General features: G+C 48.8%; 1 protein-coding gene across 7 annotated transcripts in view; it reads right to left on the bottom strand.

Annotated features, from left to right (window-relative positions):
• Positions 1-3104, bottom strand: part of NEO1 (neogenin 1) — a 169982-nt gene extending 166878 nt beyond the window's left edge. For all 7 annotated transcript variants that reach the window (XM_038147601.1, XM_038147602.1, XM_038147603.1 and 4 more), the window contains exon 1: positions 2761-3104. In XM_038147601.1, the coding sequence (XP_038003529.1) occupies positions 2761-2875 (115 nt within the window). In that variant the 5' untranslated portion in view covers positions 2876-3104. The remainder of the gene's footprint in view (positions 1-2760) is intronic.
• Positions 3105-17735: the final 14631 nt, after the last annotated feature.

Here is a 17735-nt window from a genome sequence, read left to right as displayed (position 1 = left end):
CCTCTAAAAACAAACTACACATTGATTCCAAGGACTTCAAGAATACCAGGGAGAGACAGAACAAATTTCCTGCTTCTGAATAATCTCATTTGCAATCTTAATGGTGTATACAGGCTATCACAGGTTTCCTATTAAAAATTAGGTGACACGAGCTTCATTTTTATTTCTAATAATGCAATCTGTATAGATCCAAGTTTTTATGCTTATCTCAACTCAGTTACAAACTGTTATAGGAGGCAGGATTTAGTTTAATTTGATGCTTCTTCCTGATTTGTTTTACTCCCTCAGCTAAGTGAAACATTGTCCCAGTTCTAAAATCAGCAGCTCATCTCACCTTATCTGCAGAGCAACCAACTAGACTGAAAAACACACTAATGTTTGCAGATACACAAATAAAGGAAGTTATACAGATTTCTCCTAAAATAATTCAGCTGCACTCTCTTCTTCTTCAGAGAGCCATGATGAGCTATTTATAAATAGGATCAAATGTCCCTCCAACACACATGACTCCATACAAAGAATATGGGCTTCCACATCTGCAACTTCTGCTCATTTATGGCACTTTTCCACACACCAAAATGGCAGCAGGGGTTTCTTGCATTAAAACGCCCTGATCTGGACAGAGCAAGCAGCACTTTAGCCTTGACAAGGAGAGCTGTGATTCCCAAAGCTCTGCCTGGACCTACAAAACCCGTGTTCCTCTGCCTCTCCACCCTCAGCACCAGCCTAAGGAGGCTCTTCCCAGCACCCTGAAGAGATCAAGCTTCACCCAGAGCATGGCACAGAAAACAGCACCAGCCCCTCACGGCTAAACTCCAACAGGAGAACTTTCATGCCATGGAACATCTGCACACAAGTCCCTCTCCGATGAGCACCTGCCCATATAAAAGTATGTGGAACATCCTGTATTTAAGAAAAACTACCAGCAATGAGTTGGAAATAGTGTGAATTAAAATGAACTCCATCCACTACACATCCTCTTTACTGAGACAAAGAACCAGGAGACCCTTTCTCCCTTTCCTCTAGGTAACTGGTACAAACACCCTCAGAGAGGGAAAGCCCAGCTCCTGGTCCCCCCCAGGGATCCCACAGGACACATCCATGGACACAGCATAAAGGCACCTTCCACAACAGAGAGAGGAGAGGAGTTGTTCACCAGAACTTCCAAGATTTCCACAATGATACTCCTAAACTCCTGCTCTGATAGACAGCTCCAATGAAGGTTTTATTCCATATCATTTCAGCACATCACCCTCCCTGCTCTGCAGACATAATTCACATATTTGGCTCCAACAAACAGAACTTCAACTAATTTGATTTTCTCAAACCATAAAAGATTATTTTAAACTAGCAAAGAGCTACTTAAACAACCATAAGACCACTGAGCTGTCAGGAGAGCGGGAATATCAGAAAAGAATCACCACGTGGCAAGATTTTACACATAACAAAGTAACTTATCTGTTACACATGTTCCGCAGATTTTTGAGTCAAACTGTAATATTTTTCAAAAGAAAAAAAAAATCTACTTCAGACCAGGAATCTGCAAAGTTTGTACTGTGTAAGAGGATAGATAAAAATATTCCCTGTCAACAGGAGCCAGCTCACATGGTTCCATCAGTGGTGTCCAAGATGAGAACCACCGTGGAAGATCCTGCCTAATATGATTTGAAACAGAACAATTACACCATTTAATGTCAGAATTTAACCATTCCAACTTTCCCAAATTGCTAACAAGTTGCTAAAAAACACTCATTTGACCAGCAGTTTTTTCCATATTCCATTTGCACAGAGCTCTCTCAAAATACCAGAATTCAATCAACCTACAGGGGGTATTTTTTTTTAATCCCAGCACTCAGCATTCAAGACCAGATTTTCTTTCAAGCATCCTACTAGCGTATTGCTGGCAAGAAGGAAATAAAGAAGTTACTTTTTAAAGCCAGCATTTGGCATAACGAGCAGATAACATCGCTGCAAAGCTAAGGAGGCTTCTGTGGTATTAATGGTCTCATGCAAGGGCTTTTGAGAGAGCCTTCTCCTGCCTCACCTGGGTGAGATTACGTTTTCCATAGCCTATAAAGAACCGGGATTCAATCATGGACCATTTAAAGACAACAATGGTAAAAGGTGTGAGAACTACCGCGGCTGAAACGCTGCCAGACCGCTCATTTCTGGGCTACTGCGGCAGTTCCCAGGCAAGTTCCTCTCTCTCCACAGGTTGCCGGTACCGAGCCCGTGCCGCTTCCCGCAGCCCTCCCGAGCCGGGGCAGAGCCCGCCCGTGCCCGGCTCCCCTCAGAGGTGAGCGGCAAGCCCGATCCCCCTCAGGTGTGCCCTTCTCCCCTCAGAGGTGAGCGGCAAGCCCGATCCCCCTCAGGTGCGCCCTTCTCCCCTCAGAGGTGAGCGGCAAGCCCGATCCCCCTCAGGTGCGCCCTTCTCCCCTCACTGATGAGCTGCAAGCCTCATTCCCCTCATTCCCCTCAGGTGTGCCTGGCTCCCCTCTCCGGTACCTGCAGGTGGGTGAAGCGCTCAATCCCCCGCAGACGGGGCTCCAGGTGTCCCTTGTTCGCGGAGAGGCACCGCCGCCGCTCCCCGAGGCTCGCAGTGGCCCCTGCTGGTGCCCGCACGGGGGGAGCGGAGCGGGCTCAGCCCCTCGGCACCGCTCGCCCTGCCGGGGCCGCCGCGGGCCCCGCCGCCCCCGGGACCCCTCCGCGCCCCCGCACAGCTCCGCGCCCGCCGCCTCCGGGGTCTCGCCGCGCTCTTACCCGTCAGGAGGCTCCGGGAGCCGCTCCGCGCCGCGGCGCCGGTCGGTGCGGGCTGCGCGAAGAGAAGGGCGATGCACAGGGAGCCGAGGAGCCGCCGGGCTCTCCGCGCCGCCATCGCTCCACTCCCCGCGCCCGGCAGCCGGGCTGCACCCAGCGCCAGCCCCTCCCCCGGGGGGGCTCCTCCTGCCTTCCTTCCCTACCGGGCGGTCTGCGCGGAGGCGGCGGAGGGAGAGCGGCGGGCGGGCGGAGCGGCCGCGCTCCCTCCCTCACTCCATCGCGGGCCGGGCTCCGCCGCTCGCTCGCTCCGTCCCTCCCTCGCACGGACCCCGCGGGGCGCGCGCCGCCTCCCGCCCGCCCCCGCCTCGCGCATGCGCGCGCTCCTCCCCTCCCGCCCCCGACCCCCGCGCCAGGTGTGCGCGCGCCCGCCCCCCCGCGCGCGCCACCGCGCCTGCGCGTGCGCGCGCGGGGGGGCGGGGCCGCCGCCCTCTCCTGAGGGGCGACGCGCTGCCCCCCCCTCCCCTCAGGCGTTCGGTGGGTAAAGTTCGGGGGTTTTAAGGCAATAAATCCATTTTTTCCCCTCTCCTGGACCAGCCCAGCGTGAGTGAGGGACCTGCGCGTTTTCCGCACGTAAAAACATGGAAAACCAGACGGTTCGGCACCAATCCGGGTATCCCCGCTATGTGGCGAGCCGGAGGGTGTGGGAAGAGAGAGCCCTGCTCTGCCATAGTGCTGGTTAGCAGCAATCTAGAGCCGCCCAGAAACCCGAAATCCAGCTAAATGTAGAGAAAGAACTTGCGGAAACTTGTTTTCTTGGGGAGCGACTCTGCTGCTCTGTTCGGGATGTCGCCTCTCCCAGTAAACATGCTTCTCAAAGATAAATAACGTGAAGAAAAGGCCAGACATGCTCCGAAAAAGCAAATGCAATGTATTTTCATCCTCCTGGGGGTAATTAGTTTTATACAGCATTTGCCATTCAAATCCAAATCACTGGAATGCCGCATCGTTACCAGCCCGTTCCAGCCCTACTGCCAGATCCAGTCTCCTTAGAAAGGACACAATAAAAGCTATAAATATACATTTCTCCTTCATTAATCATATGGAGTGTACCCTGATATTTTTTCCATCTCAGCTTGTTTCTCACTAAATTATATTTTTACAATGCATACGGTGTCCTTGCTCATTTTATTATTGACTAATTGAATCGTCTCTTTCAGGACATAAATTACATAGGACCAGGGCTGGAGGTAACCAGGAGAGAACCAGACCCCTGGGGCACCGCAGGACGTGAAACATGGGTACGTCCCCTGCAAAACATGTAGCAAAACATTTTAAACCGAATTTTAAATCATTTGTTCCAAAAATCCAGGCTTTTACGCTGGTTGTGAGACTCCTGTTAAGGAAAGTTTCCCTTGGTAACCTCGGTGCGTGTGGCAGGGGTGTCCCTCTTGTTGCAGGCAGCTCTATATTCCCGTGAAATTCTTCTTGATCCAGCGGGATTTGCAGATTTGTTTATGGAGAGGGTTTTGTGCGAGGCAGAGGCTGGCAGAGTGCTCAGTGCCCCAAACGCAGGTGTGGATTTTGCCGTACAGGGATGCACGCAGCGAATTAAACGCTGACGTGACTGCAAAGCACCAGCTAATACAGGTGTCTGAGGCGTCTCTCCTTGTGAAGCTTGCTTCGTTATTTTGTGTTTCTGTCAGGAAACGGGGGGTTTGGCCACTAAAAATATCCCGGGGCATTTTCACAATGGAATAATTACCTCCTCAGAAGAATGTTTGGGTTTCTCCAGCTTACCCTTGCCGAGCGATGCTGCTATCTGATATGCCACAAGGATTACCAGCAACCAGCTGCAATTTATCCTGAAAATGGAAGCGGTGATTAAAAGGCAGGACTGGTAGTGTAACTCCTATTAAAGCTGGTTAGCAATTCCCATCATAAAATCCTGCCCTCAGTCACGTTTAATAGGGCCAGACTAACCACTGTGCTGAAATTTAGGCATCTGAAGTTCATACCTTGGGTTAAATTATAAACATTTCTCCTTCTGTTCCTTCTGTCAGGGATTTGCTAGTCTGAAAATGAGAGTGGTCACTTTGTCAGAGGTGTTCCCTCAAACCCCGCCATGAAAACCCTCCTGGAAGTCCTGCTGGTTCTTGGCAGGGGCTTCCTGGCGCTTCCACTCCCCAGCAGCTCCATCCTTATCACAGCCCAGGGCTGTGGGATCAGAGCTGGACCTGCAGCTCCAGTTCCTGGCTGCTCTGGACCATGCCATGTCTGCAGGTAGGAAGGGCAGACCTGTCCTTCCAGTCTTCTTGGGAAACACAGAGCAGGAAGCTCCTTGAAAAACACACAGTGGGGACAGGAACTGGGTCTGGGACAGGTTAAGTTGGCAGGCATAGAGGCTCTGGAGAGAGACAGGTTCTCCAGGGTGGTGAAAGGGAATGAGGAGCCAGAAGGAAAAACAGGTCTGCCTGGAGGGAGGGATAAAGCAAAGCTCATAAGAAAGAGTCTGGAAGCCAGGCTGCTGGGAGAAGACTTTAAATCAGAGTGGAAATGGGAGAAGTTGCTGGGAGGAGGACATGCAGCCTGGCAGGACTGGGAGCTGTCCCTGTGCTCTGGTCAAGGTTTGAGGGAGAACTTGCTGGGCAAAGGGGATCAGATGGAAGAGCTGGAGTGGGGCAAGGGAAGAGGACCCCGAGGCTGGGTGTGGGATGCAACAGGGCCTGTGAGGAGAGGGAATTGAGTAGGGACAGTGATGTAGTAATGGCAATGACAGAAACTGGGCGAGGAAGGCAGAGCAGAAAGGTGAGGATTTGGGGATGGCACTGAAGACCACCTGGAAAGCAGTCAGCAGGTACCTGAAATACACTGAGAATGTACCTCACCCCCTTGGAGTGCTGGAGCTTGTGCCAACCATGACATCCCTCACAGAGGGACATTTCCACAGCGCTGATGGCCTGCACTGGTGTCCGGATTACACTACTGGGGTTATCTCTGCGTGGGAAACCAGGACAGACTCAATAAAGCAAGAGTACTCAGGCTGCACAGCAACACACTCCCCAGTTATCAAACACCAGGAGAAAGGCCACCAGTGCAGAAGGATCTGCCAGGCTCAGACTCTGAACCAAGGTCAGGGAAGCCAGGCGAGCGCCTCAACAACTTCCACCTCATTTACTGCAAAAATGAGATGTAGGTATTTTATGCACCTTGTGAGGAACTGCTGGGCAAGCAAGCACAGCGCTGTGGGTGGGGCAGGTGACTACTGCTCCCAGAAAGGATTTTTAGCCTCTGGAATCTGTGGGATGCAAAGCACAGTCCCTAAACAGAGCCTGCCCAGTGCTGCACTAATTGTGCAGTCAGCACTGCCCAGGTGCCTGGGCTGACATTTTGAAGCCTGACTTGCAGAAATGAAGAACTCTTCCAGATAAACCTGCAATAACTGAGAATTTATACAACTTCTGACTCAATTAGATGCCTGGCCGTGTTCTATTTTCTGACAAAATCAGGCCATTGAGTATTTCTAATTGGATCTCTGAAATGAAAAGATATTTTTTACCATTCTGTCTGTACACCCAAGTTCCTCGTCTGTAAAATAAGGGCAACACCAGTTCTCGCTACAGTGTTGAGAAAATGAATTAGAGTTTGTGAAGCACTTGGATACCATAGTGATGAGTCCCATGGAAAAGCTCGGGAGGAAATGAATAAATCTGTCTTCAGAACAATATTTGAATAGTCTGCTGTAAATAAAGCACAGGCCACACAGTGAACAGCGAGGAGAAAATAAAATTATTACTTAGTGAGCACAGTCTATTCTGTACAATGAGTGAGGCCAGGAACCTGTTGAAAGAACAGCGTGTGATCTAATTAAAATTAAATACTGTATCATAATGCAAATGCATGGAAAGGACAAATTACAGTTGCATAGGCCACCTTAATGTTGGTATTTCTAAACTTTTAGACTCTTGAATTTAAAAAAGAACTCCACTGTTAGGTGCAAAGGTGTAATACACATGTATAAATGATTTCCTCGCCCTTTAATAGTGGGAGACAATATATTTACCTCCTCTACCTCAGCCACTTAAGTGGAAAAAGTGTTTTTCTCCTCTCGGAGATATCTCAGCCTTACAGCCAAGATTTAACGCTGTCATTCACACGCTGACGTAGAGATTTAAATCCAAAATTTACCTTCTTTGGGAGTCTGTACACGATCATCAGAGACAGACTATTCTCCAGAGAGGGAGCCAGAGGAGGACCTTCATTTCAGTGATTAAAATTTTCTGTTTTGCTTGGAGTGCTTCCCATTCCGAACCAGCCCCCTGGTTTTGGTGCAGAGGCAAGGTTATGGAACAACAACTCCCCTGATCTTTGCGACTCCTCAGTCCCGAGGCTACGCTGAGCTTTCCCGACTCCTGCTGAGACTTGGAGCCGCTTCAGAGCGGCTGTAAATTGCACTGGGTTATCTGTCGCCCACAAGAAGGGTGATGGAATTAGGATTGCACTGTTCAGTGCCACTCTGCTCGTGCCTATTTTTCTCATCGTGATTTCTCTATTGCTTAGCAGGATGTGAGGTGACACTCAATCGTTACACCAATTTATTGTTATCCAGAGAATTTTCCATTTCCAGGCATCCTCTGGCAGCTGGTAAAGGCAATTTGGGATAAGAAGGGGCTGCAGCACAAATAAAGACGTGGCTCGTTAAGTTTAAGACTTAGAGCTATGAGCTACCTTCAGTTTAACCTGCTGTGCTGCCTCCCTTGTGTGAGGCATTGGCTCCATCCATGGACAACATCTGGCACATGGCCTGTCTGATTATTCCCAATCTCTATCCTGATTCCAGCACCAGTGCCTAGCAAGGTGTGCTGTCTTTCATCCTTCAATAGGAGCTAGATTTATTTTTTTTCATTTATTTTTTACATTTATTGGTCACAGATGTGGTTTTGCAAACTGCTCTGAGGTTAAAAGTCATCCTCTGGACTTTGCCGAGCAAATTCTAGGTTGGCGGGTCATGTGCCAGAAACCCTCCAACCCCAGCAGATACTTCTGTCATTCCTGAGGTCAACAGCAGTTCCAGCTCCTCCCTGGAATCAGGGAGGGTCATAAATGGAGGCAGACCTTCCACACACTGAGGTGAGTTCCCTGAGATGGCTGAGAGGAAGGTGGAGCTCCTTGAGTGCCAGGTTGACAGAGTCTGAGACACAAGCAGGGCAATTGGTGTAAAATGCTTTTAAAGGCTTCCCTTGCTGAGCAAGGGAGCTGCTGAGGTCTAATCCAATGTTTGTTTATTTAGGGTTTTCAGAGGTAGATGGAGGGAACCTAGAATCCAAAATGCAGGGTTTACTGGAATCCAATCCACAATTTCAAAGAAAAGGGTAATGTTATCAAGAAGTGCAGAATGATGTGGGATACGGGTCTCTGGGCATCCAGAAGGAGAGAAATGAGGTGACACCTAAGGGGAAAGGCTGATGGTACTGCAGTCAACGGGATTTTTGTCATCCATGTCAGTAGCACGAGATTTCATCTCTGGAAGCCTGTCATGGCATGACACTGTGCCACAGGTGTTCACAGTGACTGTATTTTCCTGTTTTGGTGGTTGTCATCAGTCGTTGTTCTCAGATGAGATCATTACTGGGGACACAATGACCACTCCATTCTGCTTCCCCACTGTCCGTGCCCTCACTTTTCCAGTGTCCCATTCTCCCTGAGCTGCAACAACTCATCTTTGGACTGAAAGACTCTGCACATCCAGTAAGAGAGGAGACAGATGGTCCATGCCCTCTCATGCGAACAGGATCGGTCTCCTCTGCATCTTAAAAACCACATAAGCCAGGCAAAGATTCCAGGTGGTGTTTATCCCAAAGCTTCTCCAACAATCCCACAAGAATGTTAATTACTGACACCAACAATCTTGCTCTCATTCTTATATAATGGGAGTGCCTAAAGGTCTTGCCTGAGGTTGTGTTAGACACCATAGGATCGCACGGGAAAAGGCAGAGGGGTTTTAGTCCAGGTTAGCCTGACAGGAAGTCAGAACCATGGAGAGCTGTTGCAGGTAGAGCCAGCAGGGCCCCCTTTCACATCTCCGGAGTCCCAGTGTTCTGCTCTGTAAACACCATCACGTTTTCTCCTGTGCCAGGGGAAGTGAGACTGCAGCGGTCTGAGAGAATTCAAAGCGAGAGGAAAACTGTGGAGAGAAGAAAGGATAAGAACAAAAGGAAGAGAATTGATGCTCAGCACACAGAAATGGTCATTTGCCTCTGGGCTTGGGAAATCAAAGACCAGCAGCAGAGGATGCCTGGAAAACACAGCCCTTCGCTCCCGGGGATCCCAGCACACCTCCCAAACCTCACCTCTGCCCATGGCAGAACCAACAGCAGCACAGCCTGGCCTGTCTGTGTGATCCCTGAAAGGGTCAGCTGAGGCGCTGGGGACTCCTGGAAATGGAAAGAAAAGGCCACATTGTCTGAGATACAAACAGATCAGCCAGAGTTAGATGAGCAAGTCCACACATAAAACTTGACACCAAATAGACTTGACTGTTGTGTCAACACCTGCAAGTCCCACAGGTGTCCTTCCTTTTGGTCTGTATCTCAGACTGTGATTTTAGGTGTTTAAAACCGAATATACAGAAACAATGATTCCAGGAGTCATTGCTTGGACACAGTGGCTGAAGTGTCCCTCTGTTTAAGTGGCAGGAACTGGAGGCACAGAGTGCTGTTAGAACCTTGTGATGGAAAAGTAAATACGAGCAAAATTACCTCAGTCTGCTCATTCAACAGTTCAAAACCAGTCATTGCTATGATGTAGTGAAGACAGGGACAATGAACCACAGGAACAGGAAGGGATAAAGACATTGGACAACAGGCTGGGACAGGGACAGAGTCCTGCTTGCTATAATCTTGTTCATGCACTCTCAGACAGCCCTTTAAAGTTATAGTTTTGGCTTTGCTTCCTCCAACTGGAATGCTCAGAAAAACCTCATCACACTTTCAAATGCTATGAAGGAATTTCCTATAAGTATAAAGGATTTTTCATGGAGGAAATATTGGACTCCTTCATTTTTACCATGTTATCTGACAAAGGGACAAACTTGAACAGTTGTAAAATGAAACTTTTCAGAACAAGACTGGTTTACAAAGGGCTTCCATTCCCCAAGCTCATAGCGTGCCACAGAAGGATGCCTGGAGCCCTGGCAGATTCTTTTGCCACAGGATCTGTACAGTATGATCATAGTGCTTCCCAAATCATCTTCCTGCCAGGAAAGGTTGTGCTGCAGCACCTGGGAATGCTGCAAAAGTCTGGACAAGACCTTGGTGATATAGCTGTCAGGGGAGAGCATGGAGGTCTCTTCCCAGAGAGCAATGGCAGGGGTGCAGCCCTGATTTGCTAAGGAGAGAAACAAGCTTCTGGTCCCAGCAGTTCCTGGTTTAAAAGCAGAGTTATGCCTTGACTTGTTCTGCATACATTTTATTTTTAAATCATTCTAACCTCTTGCAATTCTTAAGCATCTCTAAAACCAGGGTAAATTAGCCAACATTCCTTCCTACTGCACTGTTACCAGTGCAACCTCTCACCCCCATCAGCACAGTCTGACTTTCTCAGCCGCAGGACTGAGCAATATGGGGACATGAGGAGAGTTTAAAAAGCAAAGAACACACTTTGTGCCAAGGAAGGGTGCTGTACTGAGAGCTCTGGCAGGGAACATGTGGGCAGCCTTCAGACACGTGAAGAGTCTGACTCCTCAAGCTCCAATGTGACACTTCTCACAGACATTATTTTCACTTTTTTGTTGTTGTTTAAACATCCCTTGAGGGCAACACTTCTGCAAAACACCACCTTTCTCCCACCTTTCCATGCTCATCCCAGGGGACTGGTGATGAAAGCCAGGAGAGCAAGCCAGGGGCTCTGATGTGATGTGGAGCATGGGTGATGCAGCTGTGAGCCCTCAGATCTCCCTGACAGGTCTGGGCGCTTGGCACGTCAGGATCGCTGGGTCTGCTGTCACACAGGGCTTCTGCCACTGGTGTTATCCCTCAGCACCTGAGTGGCAGGTCTAAAATAAAATTACATGAGTGCTACAGGCTGCAGGCCCCAGCTGAGCCCTGAAGTCAGGTGGCTTGAAACAACAAATATGCCTGGATGGCAGTTCCCTAAGAAATGTCATCCTTAGGCTGCTCCGCCGTTCCTCCTAACGGAACCTGACGGGACTTATCGACTGCCCGCTATTCCTGTAACTGCAGCGGAAGTTATTGATTCTGGAAATATGAAATGTGTCTCAGAGAGGTCAGAATGTGACTCTGTGTCCAAATGAGACACTAAGGCCTTCAGAGACACTGAACGGGGCAGAGGGAGCAGCAGGAAACGAAAGGTGGGGAGTTGACTCCAACAGGGATTGGTGGGGTTTGAACACCACCACCCTAAGAACAGGTGAAGGTGCTGATCCAGGTTCCTTGTGACCAGAAACTACCACAGTGTAAATGTTGCCCAGGCTGCTGCTCCACCTGCTTCCCTCTGCACTAATACACATTTTTTAAAGGATGCTCTTAGAAGGACCAAAAGTTGAAATGCATTTCCTCCTCCTCCTCCCATAGTGGAAGGCACATGCTGGCAGGGAAATCTGGGAGGAAAATGCTCTTATGCTATACAGGCAATGGACATTTTGTGCACAAGCAAGATGCCTTCACATTCCCAGAAGAATTCAGCTAAAAAGCATCACTGCCAAAAACTGCAGAGAATTCAGATGCTTGGAACAAACTGATATTGCTAAAAGTGGGGAATTGGTCAAGAAAGATGTTCAGGCTATCAGAAGTTATCAGAAGTGTCCTTCGTTTCTGAAAGCACAGAAGTGTAGGTATTCAACAAAAATCAATTTCTCAAAAAGACTCTCCTTCCGTGACCGAAAACCTTTGGCGAGGGCTGAGAAGAAATTGAGGTTTATGTCTGTATCATATGGACATTTAGATTCCACGAAGCAAAGCAATGGTATTTTTCAGCCGTGAGCCCTCTGAGGCAGGTAACAAATAACAGAGATTTGACAGAGGGAGAAAGGCTTTCTCGCAAATCTCCTGTTTTCCCAGTCCCAAAGGGCTGCAATCTGCCTCTGACCCCTCTTCCATGCTGCTGCTCAGTCCAAGATCTGTTGGGTTTGTGTTGTCAGATGGGAGTCCAGTGTTTTCCTGCTGGCCTGCAGCAATCAGTAGCTCTCAGCTGCTCTTTCTGGGGTGTCATCGTGGCATCCACCACTGCTGAGGCTGTCAGGACATTCTGGGAACCACTGCCTTTGGAGAAGGCAGCACAGGGGACCACAAGGAATAGTGTGACTGACATTTGTTTTTATGTTTACTGCTACTACTGCTGTTAACGTGTGTTGTTTTTTTCTAAAGAGCAGAGTTCATGAATCATGCTCAGCTTAAAAAGAAAGCTGTAAAAAGTACCAGTGAAAGACATCAGGGAAGAAAAAACTCAAAACCAGTCCTGTTCTCTTACTCTCTTTTCTTTTTTTTAGGTTCTGCATCCAGTTTCAGGCAGTTGCAGCAGTGCCTGGGGTGTGGTGCCTCCAGAAGGCTCCTGAAAAAGCACCTGCTGGGCACAGGCTCCTGCTGTGGGAAGGGAGCAGTGGGAACTCGGACACAAGAGCAGGTACCTCGCTGTTTCCACACCAGGAAGAGGAAGAGCTTGGTCTTGTTCCTGGCTACAGGTGGCTGTGACACATGAAAGGTTTCACTCATTCTCAGTCGAGACGATGGCTGTTCCCTTAGAACTGACTAAGGTAAGATATCTTGCACTTCACCTAAAACTGACACCAGAAGAAGTGTTTTCAATTTTAGAGGGGATATTGGGAAGAAATTCTTCTCTGTGTTTGGTGCTGAGGCCCTGGCAGGGGTTGCTCAGAGCAGCTGTGGCTGCCCCATCCCTGGAAGTGTCCAAGGCCAGGTTGGACAGCTAGTGGAAGGTGTTCCCACACATGGCAGGAGGTGGAACAGGGTGGTCTTTCAGGTCCCTTCTAACCTAAACACTTCTGGGATTCTGTGATCAAGAATGTGAGAATGCCAACACAGCCTGAAACATGGACAAAATCCCCGTTTGGAGTTCCTGGTCCCAGGGTGGGTGGGGTGACACTGCAGCAGGAGGCTCCAAACCTCAAAGATAAGTTATTCATAAAGATAATCAAGATATAAAGATATCAATATAAAGATATTCAAGTTGTACACCAACTTACAAACTTCTAGGAACTTGACTGACCCCAACAAAAAGCTACACACAGACTTTGGGGATTGAGCAGTGACACTGTTCTAAGTCAGCTCCCACAGCAGGGATTTTTCTGCTGACCAAAGAGCTCCCTTGTTCAATGTATGGGGAAACACAGACAGCAAAAGAGATGGTGAGGAAAATTAGCAGCATTTACAGTTGTGTTAGAAAGCTTTGTTCACATCAGAACACCTTCCTCAGGTACCTGAACAAGAGAATGGGGATTTTAAAAAACAGGAAAACCTGCACAGGGTGCTCAGTACATCTGAAAGGAGAACACCCACCCTAAAGCTCATCTCCTTTATGGAATTTTTACCTGGATGGCAGCTGACACCAGAGGAAAGGGTGAAAAGGCTTACAGCTCTGTGAGAGATAATGACAGAACTGACAGCAGTGGACCCTGCTGGGTCACCAGAGAAAGGGGGAAAACACAACCCTTTGTGATTACAGCCAAATACAAATAAATATGTTGGAAAAGAACATTCTCTATTTCCTGCAAGCAGTAAAGCTGGGGGGGAAATGGCCTATGACAAATATTTTTCTCTGCTGGAGGCAGCAGCAGGGCTCTGACAGGCACGTTGGAAAACAGACCATACGTTTGTGCATATTCAACAGCCCCACTGGGAGACATCATTTCTCAGGCTGCCGTTGGGGTTGTGTTTGGCACTTGAACTGTTTCGGGGGCTTTGATAGTCCAGGATCTGTGTAGAGGATGTTTTGTTCTGAGGGAAAAGAGCACAGGCACATGACCAGAAGCTCTGATCAGCTATTGAAAGACCCAGACCAGCAGAGCTCAACAACACAACTCCTTTGTAATGGAAATGCCATACCTAGGCATGAAATTAGGAAAGCAGTGTGTACCAGTGGGTTCTGAGAAGATTGAACTCGTCCCCAGTATTCCTGCCCAGCAGAAAAGGATGCAAAGTTAAGACAGCTCTGAGTGGTGAAGTGTCGACCCAATTTAGCTGCCCAAGCAATCAATGAGGGATCTTTATGAGTGTTCAGGAGCCCTAACACACAGATCTTCCCAGGGAAACTGAAAGGAGCTAATTAATAGCCCAGATAAACAGAATGAAATGCAAAGCTGGACATAGATCTTTACAGCCCGGTGCTGACTGCGCTGAATTCTCTCCTTGCACTCCCAGCTGACCCCAGTGAGGCATCAAGATTAATGCTTGTACAAAAAGCTTTTGCTTTCTACTTTTGTGAAGCACTTGCAGACTGTCTACTGGAGTGTTTCACCTGGCTGCAGTTAGAGATAGTTTAGTCTTGACTTACAGACTTAGCTGGGTGTAGTTTTGCTCTCCCCATCCCACTTGAGCACCCTGAAGTGATACCTCTCTGTCTTTACTGCTCTGGCTGCTATTCCCTAAATAACTGAGACTGTTTAAATCCAAATTGCTCAGCTCCATTCGTGCCACCTGCCCTGTTTGCAGTGTGGTTCGGGACTCTCTGGTGCCCCAAACTGCAACGAGGTGATGATGTAACTCAGAGTTAACACACGAGCCCCTGGGCAGGAGATGTTGAAAAGTCATGGGAATCCTCTTTGTTCCCAAGAGGTGCAGCCCACGGGCCCTCAAAGGAGCTTTAGGAGGAGTTCCAAGGCTGGCCTTGAACGTGGGATACTTCTGGACAGGGTACTTGTGGTCATTTGGCCTTTTCAAGAACAGGCAAAGAGACATGAGCTTGCTTTGGGGACTGAGCTGCTCCAACCATGGGACACATGGCCAGCCCAGCAGAAGCAGCTCCTGCCCTCTGCCACCAGACTGAGGCCATTTTGATCCAAGTATTTTAGGGAGAAATATCAGTCAGTCTTGTCAGCAGGAAAGGTCTGTCAAGGAAGACATCCCTTCAAGTGCTTGGAGATGGCAGAGGAAGAAGTTAAACGCTGAGGGTTAAGAGTCTGCCTTGCACAGGCAGCCCCCGCAGCAGGGAAAGCCAAGAGCATGGTTTCTAGGATCCTGATTTTGGACTAAGGTGCCTAAATGTTGTGTACATTCACTTCAGACTCTGCCTGGATGCAGCCTTAGATGTCTCTTGTTTTTCCAGTGGAGAGCAGCCATACTTCCATGGTGTTTCCCAAACTAGTGATCCCTCTTCAAGAGCCAGGGTGGAAGGTACAACACAAAAAATCTTCAATTTTTAACCAAAGTAAGGTGAAAGAGGACATCAAATAACAGGGTCAGCCTGAGGGCACTGAGAGGATTCATAAAATCCCAGAATGGTTTGGGTTGGAAGGGACATTAAAGCTCATCCCATTCCACCCCCTGCCATGGACAGAGACACCTTCCACTGTCCCAGGGTGCTCCAAGCTCTGTCCAGCCTGGCCTTGGGCACTGCCAGGGATGCAGGGGCAGCCACAGCTGCTGTGGGCGGCCTGTGCCAGGGCCTGCCCACCCTCATAGGGAGGAATTTCTTCCCCATATCCCATCTAACCCTGGGGTCCAGAGAGATGTGACATGCTTGAGAAAGGAAAACCTCGGGCTCGAGGGCTACAGCTGACCTTGATTTTGTTCCTCAAGTGAGGAGCCCTCCTGGCTCCAGAAGGAGCTTTCCTATATGGAAGCTAAAGAGCATTAAAGCCTTCCAGAGGACAACAGCCAACATTCCCCTTTCTCCCAGCTCCCACTTCCTCACACACTCCCTTGACTGAGGAGGAGGAGCAGGTTCTGCTTGGACTGATTTGGAAGGGAGACACAAACCCCACTGGGAGGGATCTGGAGTTATCCAGCTGCACCTCAGTCTTTCCTGTCCCATCATTCTAGTGACCCAGAAGTCCTGGAAAATAAATAATATTTGTAATTGTAGGGTTATTCCTCTACACAAATGTAATCTTTCTATCTGTGCTGTGCATAAGGATATGCAGAGAAAACAGGAGTGGAGACCAGTGGGCAGAACATTTTTTTGCAGGCCCACACAAAACTTTTGGGTTGTCCCAAGCCAATGTCCCAGAAGGACATCAGAGTCAGCACTTTCACTGCTGAAATTACCCACAGCCAAGATAAATACATGAAATATTAGTGGGAATATTGAGAAATAACAAAAACTGGTGCAGAAACCACGGTGGAATGTGCTCGCAGGGACATGCACAGGCACAGCCTGTCCAACGGACTCGTGGTCATCCACGATCCTGGCTCACAACCTACAGCCATTCCCTGAAACCTTCCACCAGCCTGAATTCCTTCTGCACAGAGGGAGTCTCGTGGCCTGTTTTAAAGCTCTAACGGCTTCATTTTGGTTTGAGCTCAGCTTCTCTCCTGAACTAACAGGTGTTTGGGAAGCTGTGAAGATCATACCATCATTGTCAACTGTTCCCCCGTGACATCCCCCTTGCTCCGTGCCCACAAACCTCAGGGTCCATCACACAGCCTTGAGTCTGCATGGAAAGAGCCAGCTGGAACCTCTGGAAACCTGGAACGCTCATGGGATTGAGGAAGGGGGAAAGCATGAGCACTGGCCCCTTCTCCAAAAGCTGCACACCAATATCCCAAATCACTTCTTACTCCAGCACTCAGGAACTCACTGGAGCCAGAGCTTTGGGATTTAACTGCTGCTGGGAAAGGAGGAAACTCCTATTTGCATGCACAAAGATTGTGAGTTTTCTTCCTCCACTCCAGCAGAAGTTTAATCCAACAGGCCCCTTGCTGTGTCCAGTGGCCTGGTCCCCACTGCCTCAGGTGAGCACAAATCCAGTGGCTGACGTGGGAAAACAGCCTGAGCTGGAGGTGTGCTCACATAGCTTCATTTAGATCTTTCCTGATGGGAGAATTGAGAACCAAAGATGTTCCCACCAAACCTACTCATCCAATTACTGGAGCACTTTGAAAATGTGATACGGATCAGAGGAACAGCCTGCGCTTTTCCCAGGACGGAACAGGAGTGTGCAGACACTGCACTTTTGGGGAGCATCGAGAAGCAGACACAGGAGCTTTGTGGCTTTTCTTCATTGGTTCTGACTTGCTCTGACTCCTCACTGCTCCCCATTAGCACCCCGTGGTGCGGTTGTGTTTGACATCCCTGTAACAGCCCCTGATTTATATGGCCTCGCACAATCCCTCCTCCTCTGCGCGGCCTTGGGAGCAGCAGAACAGACATTCTGAAATGGAACTCCTTTGAATCAGTCACTGCCTAAGGAGCAGACACCTTCAAAGAGCATTATCTTTGTGAATCAAACTTCACCCTTCCCAAATGATCTCTTTTTTTTAATGAAATGGAGCTTTTAGGGTTTGGCAGAAGCGGACAAATACTCCAGTGGGCAGACTTAAAAAATACAGGTGAAAGCATGACTGAGATTCACAGTCACAGAATAAAGGAGAGAAAGGATCCAGGGAGAAATCCAATGTGCTACATTCATCACTCACTCATTCAATTACAAGGATTTGAGCAACTGTGCAATGAAGGGAATTCAAGTTCCCCTTTTACGGTGTACCTCTGATGCTTTTCCACATGGCACTGCAAGAGATGAGCCGTGCTCCTTTCTACACCCATTCCCCACAGAAAATCTGCAAACCATCACCACTGATGTTCCCTAATTTAGAATCCATGTCCTAACGTTCTCTGCCTCCAAAGCATGGCCACCGTTTAATGCCCTGCTTGCTTTAGGAATGTGGTTTTCCTTTGGTCTGATGGGAACACCATGATTATGTGCTGCACGTGCCAGAGAGGCAGGGCTGGGTGGGGAAGGAGAAGGGAGGCTTCAGCTCAGAAGTGATAGTACCTATTTTTGGTTCCCA

The sequence above is a fragment of the Motacilla alba genome, chromosome 10, assembly GCF_015832195.1.
Source record: "Motacilla alba alba isolate MOTALB_02 chromosome 10, Motacilla_alba_V1.0_pri, whole genome shotgun sequence".
Lineage (NCBI taxonomy): Eukaryota > Metazoa > Chordata > Aves > Passeriformes > Motacillidae > Motacilla > Motacilla alba.
The sequence above is the reverse complement of the archived record's forward strand: the minus strand, read 5'-3'. Positions and strand labels throughout refer to the sequence as shown.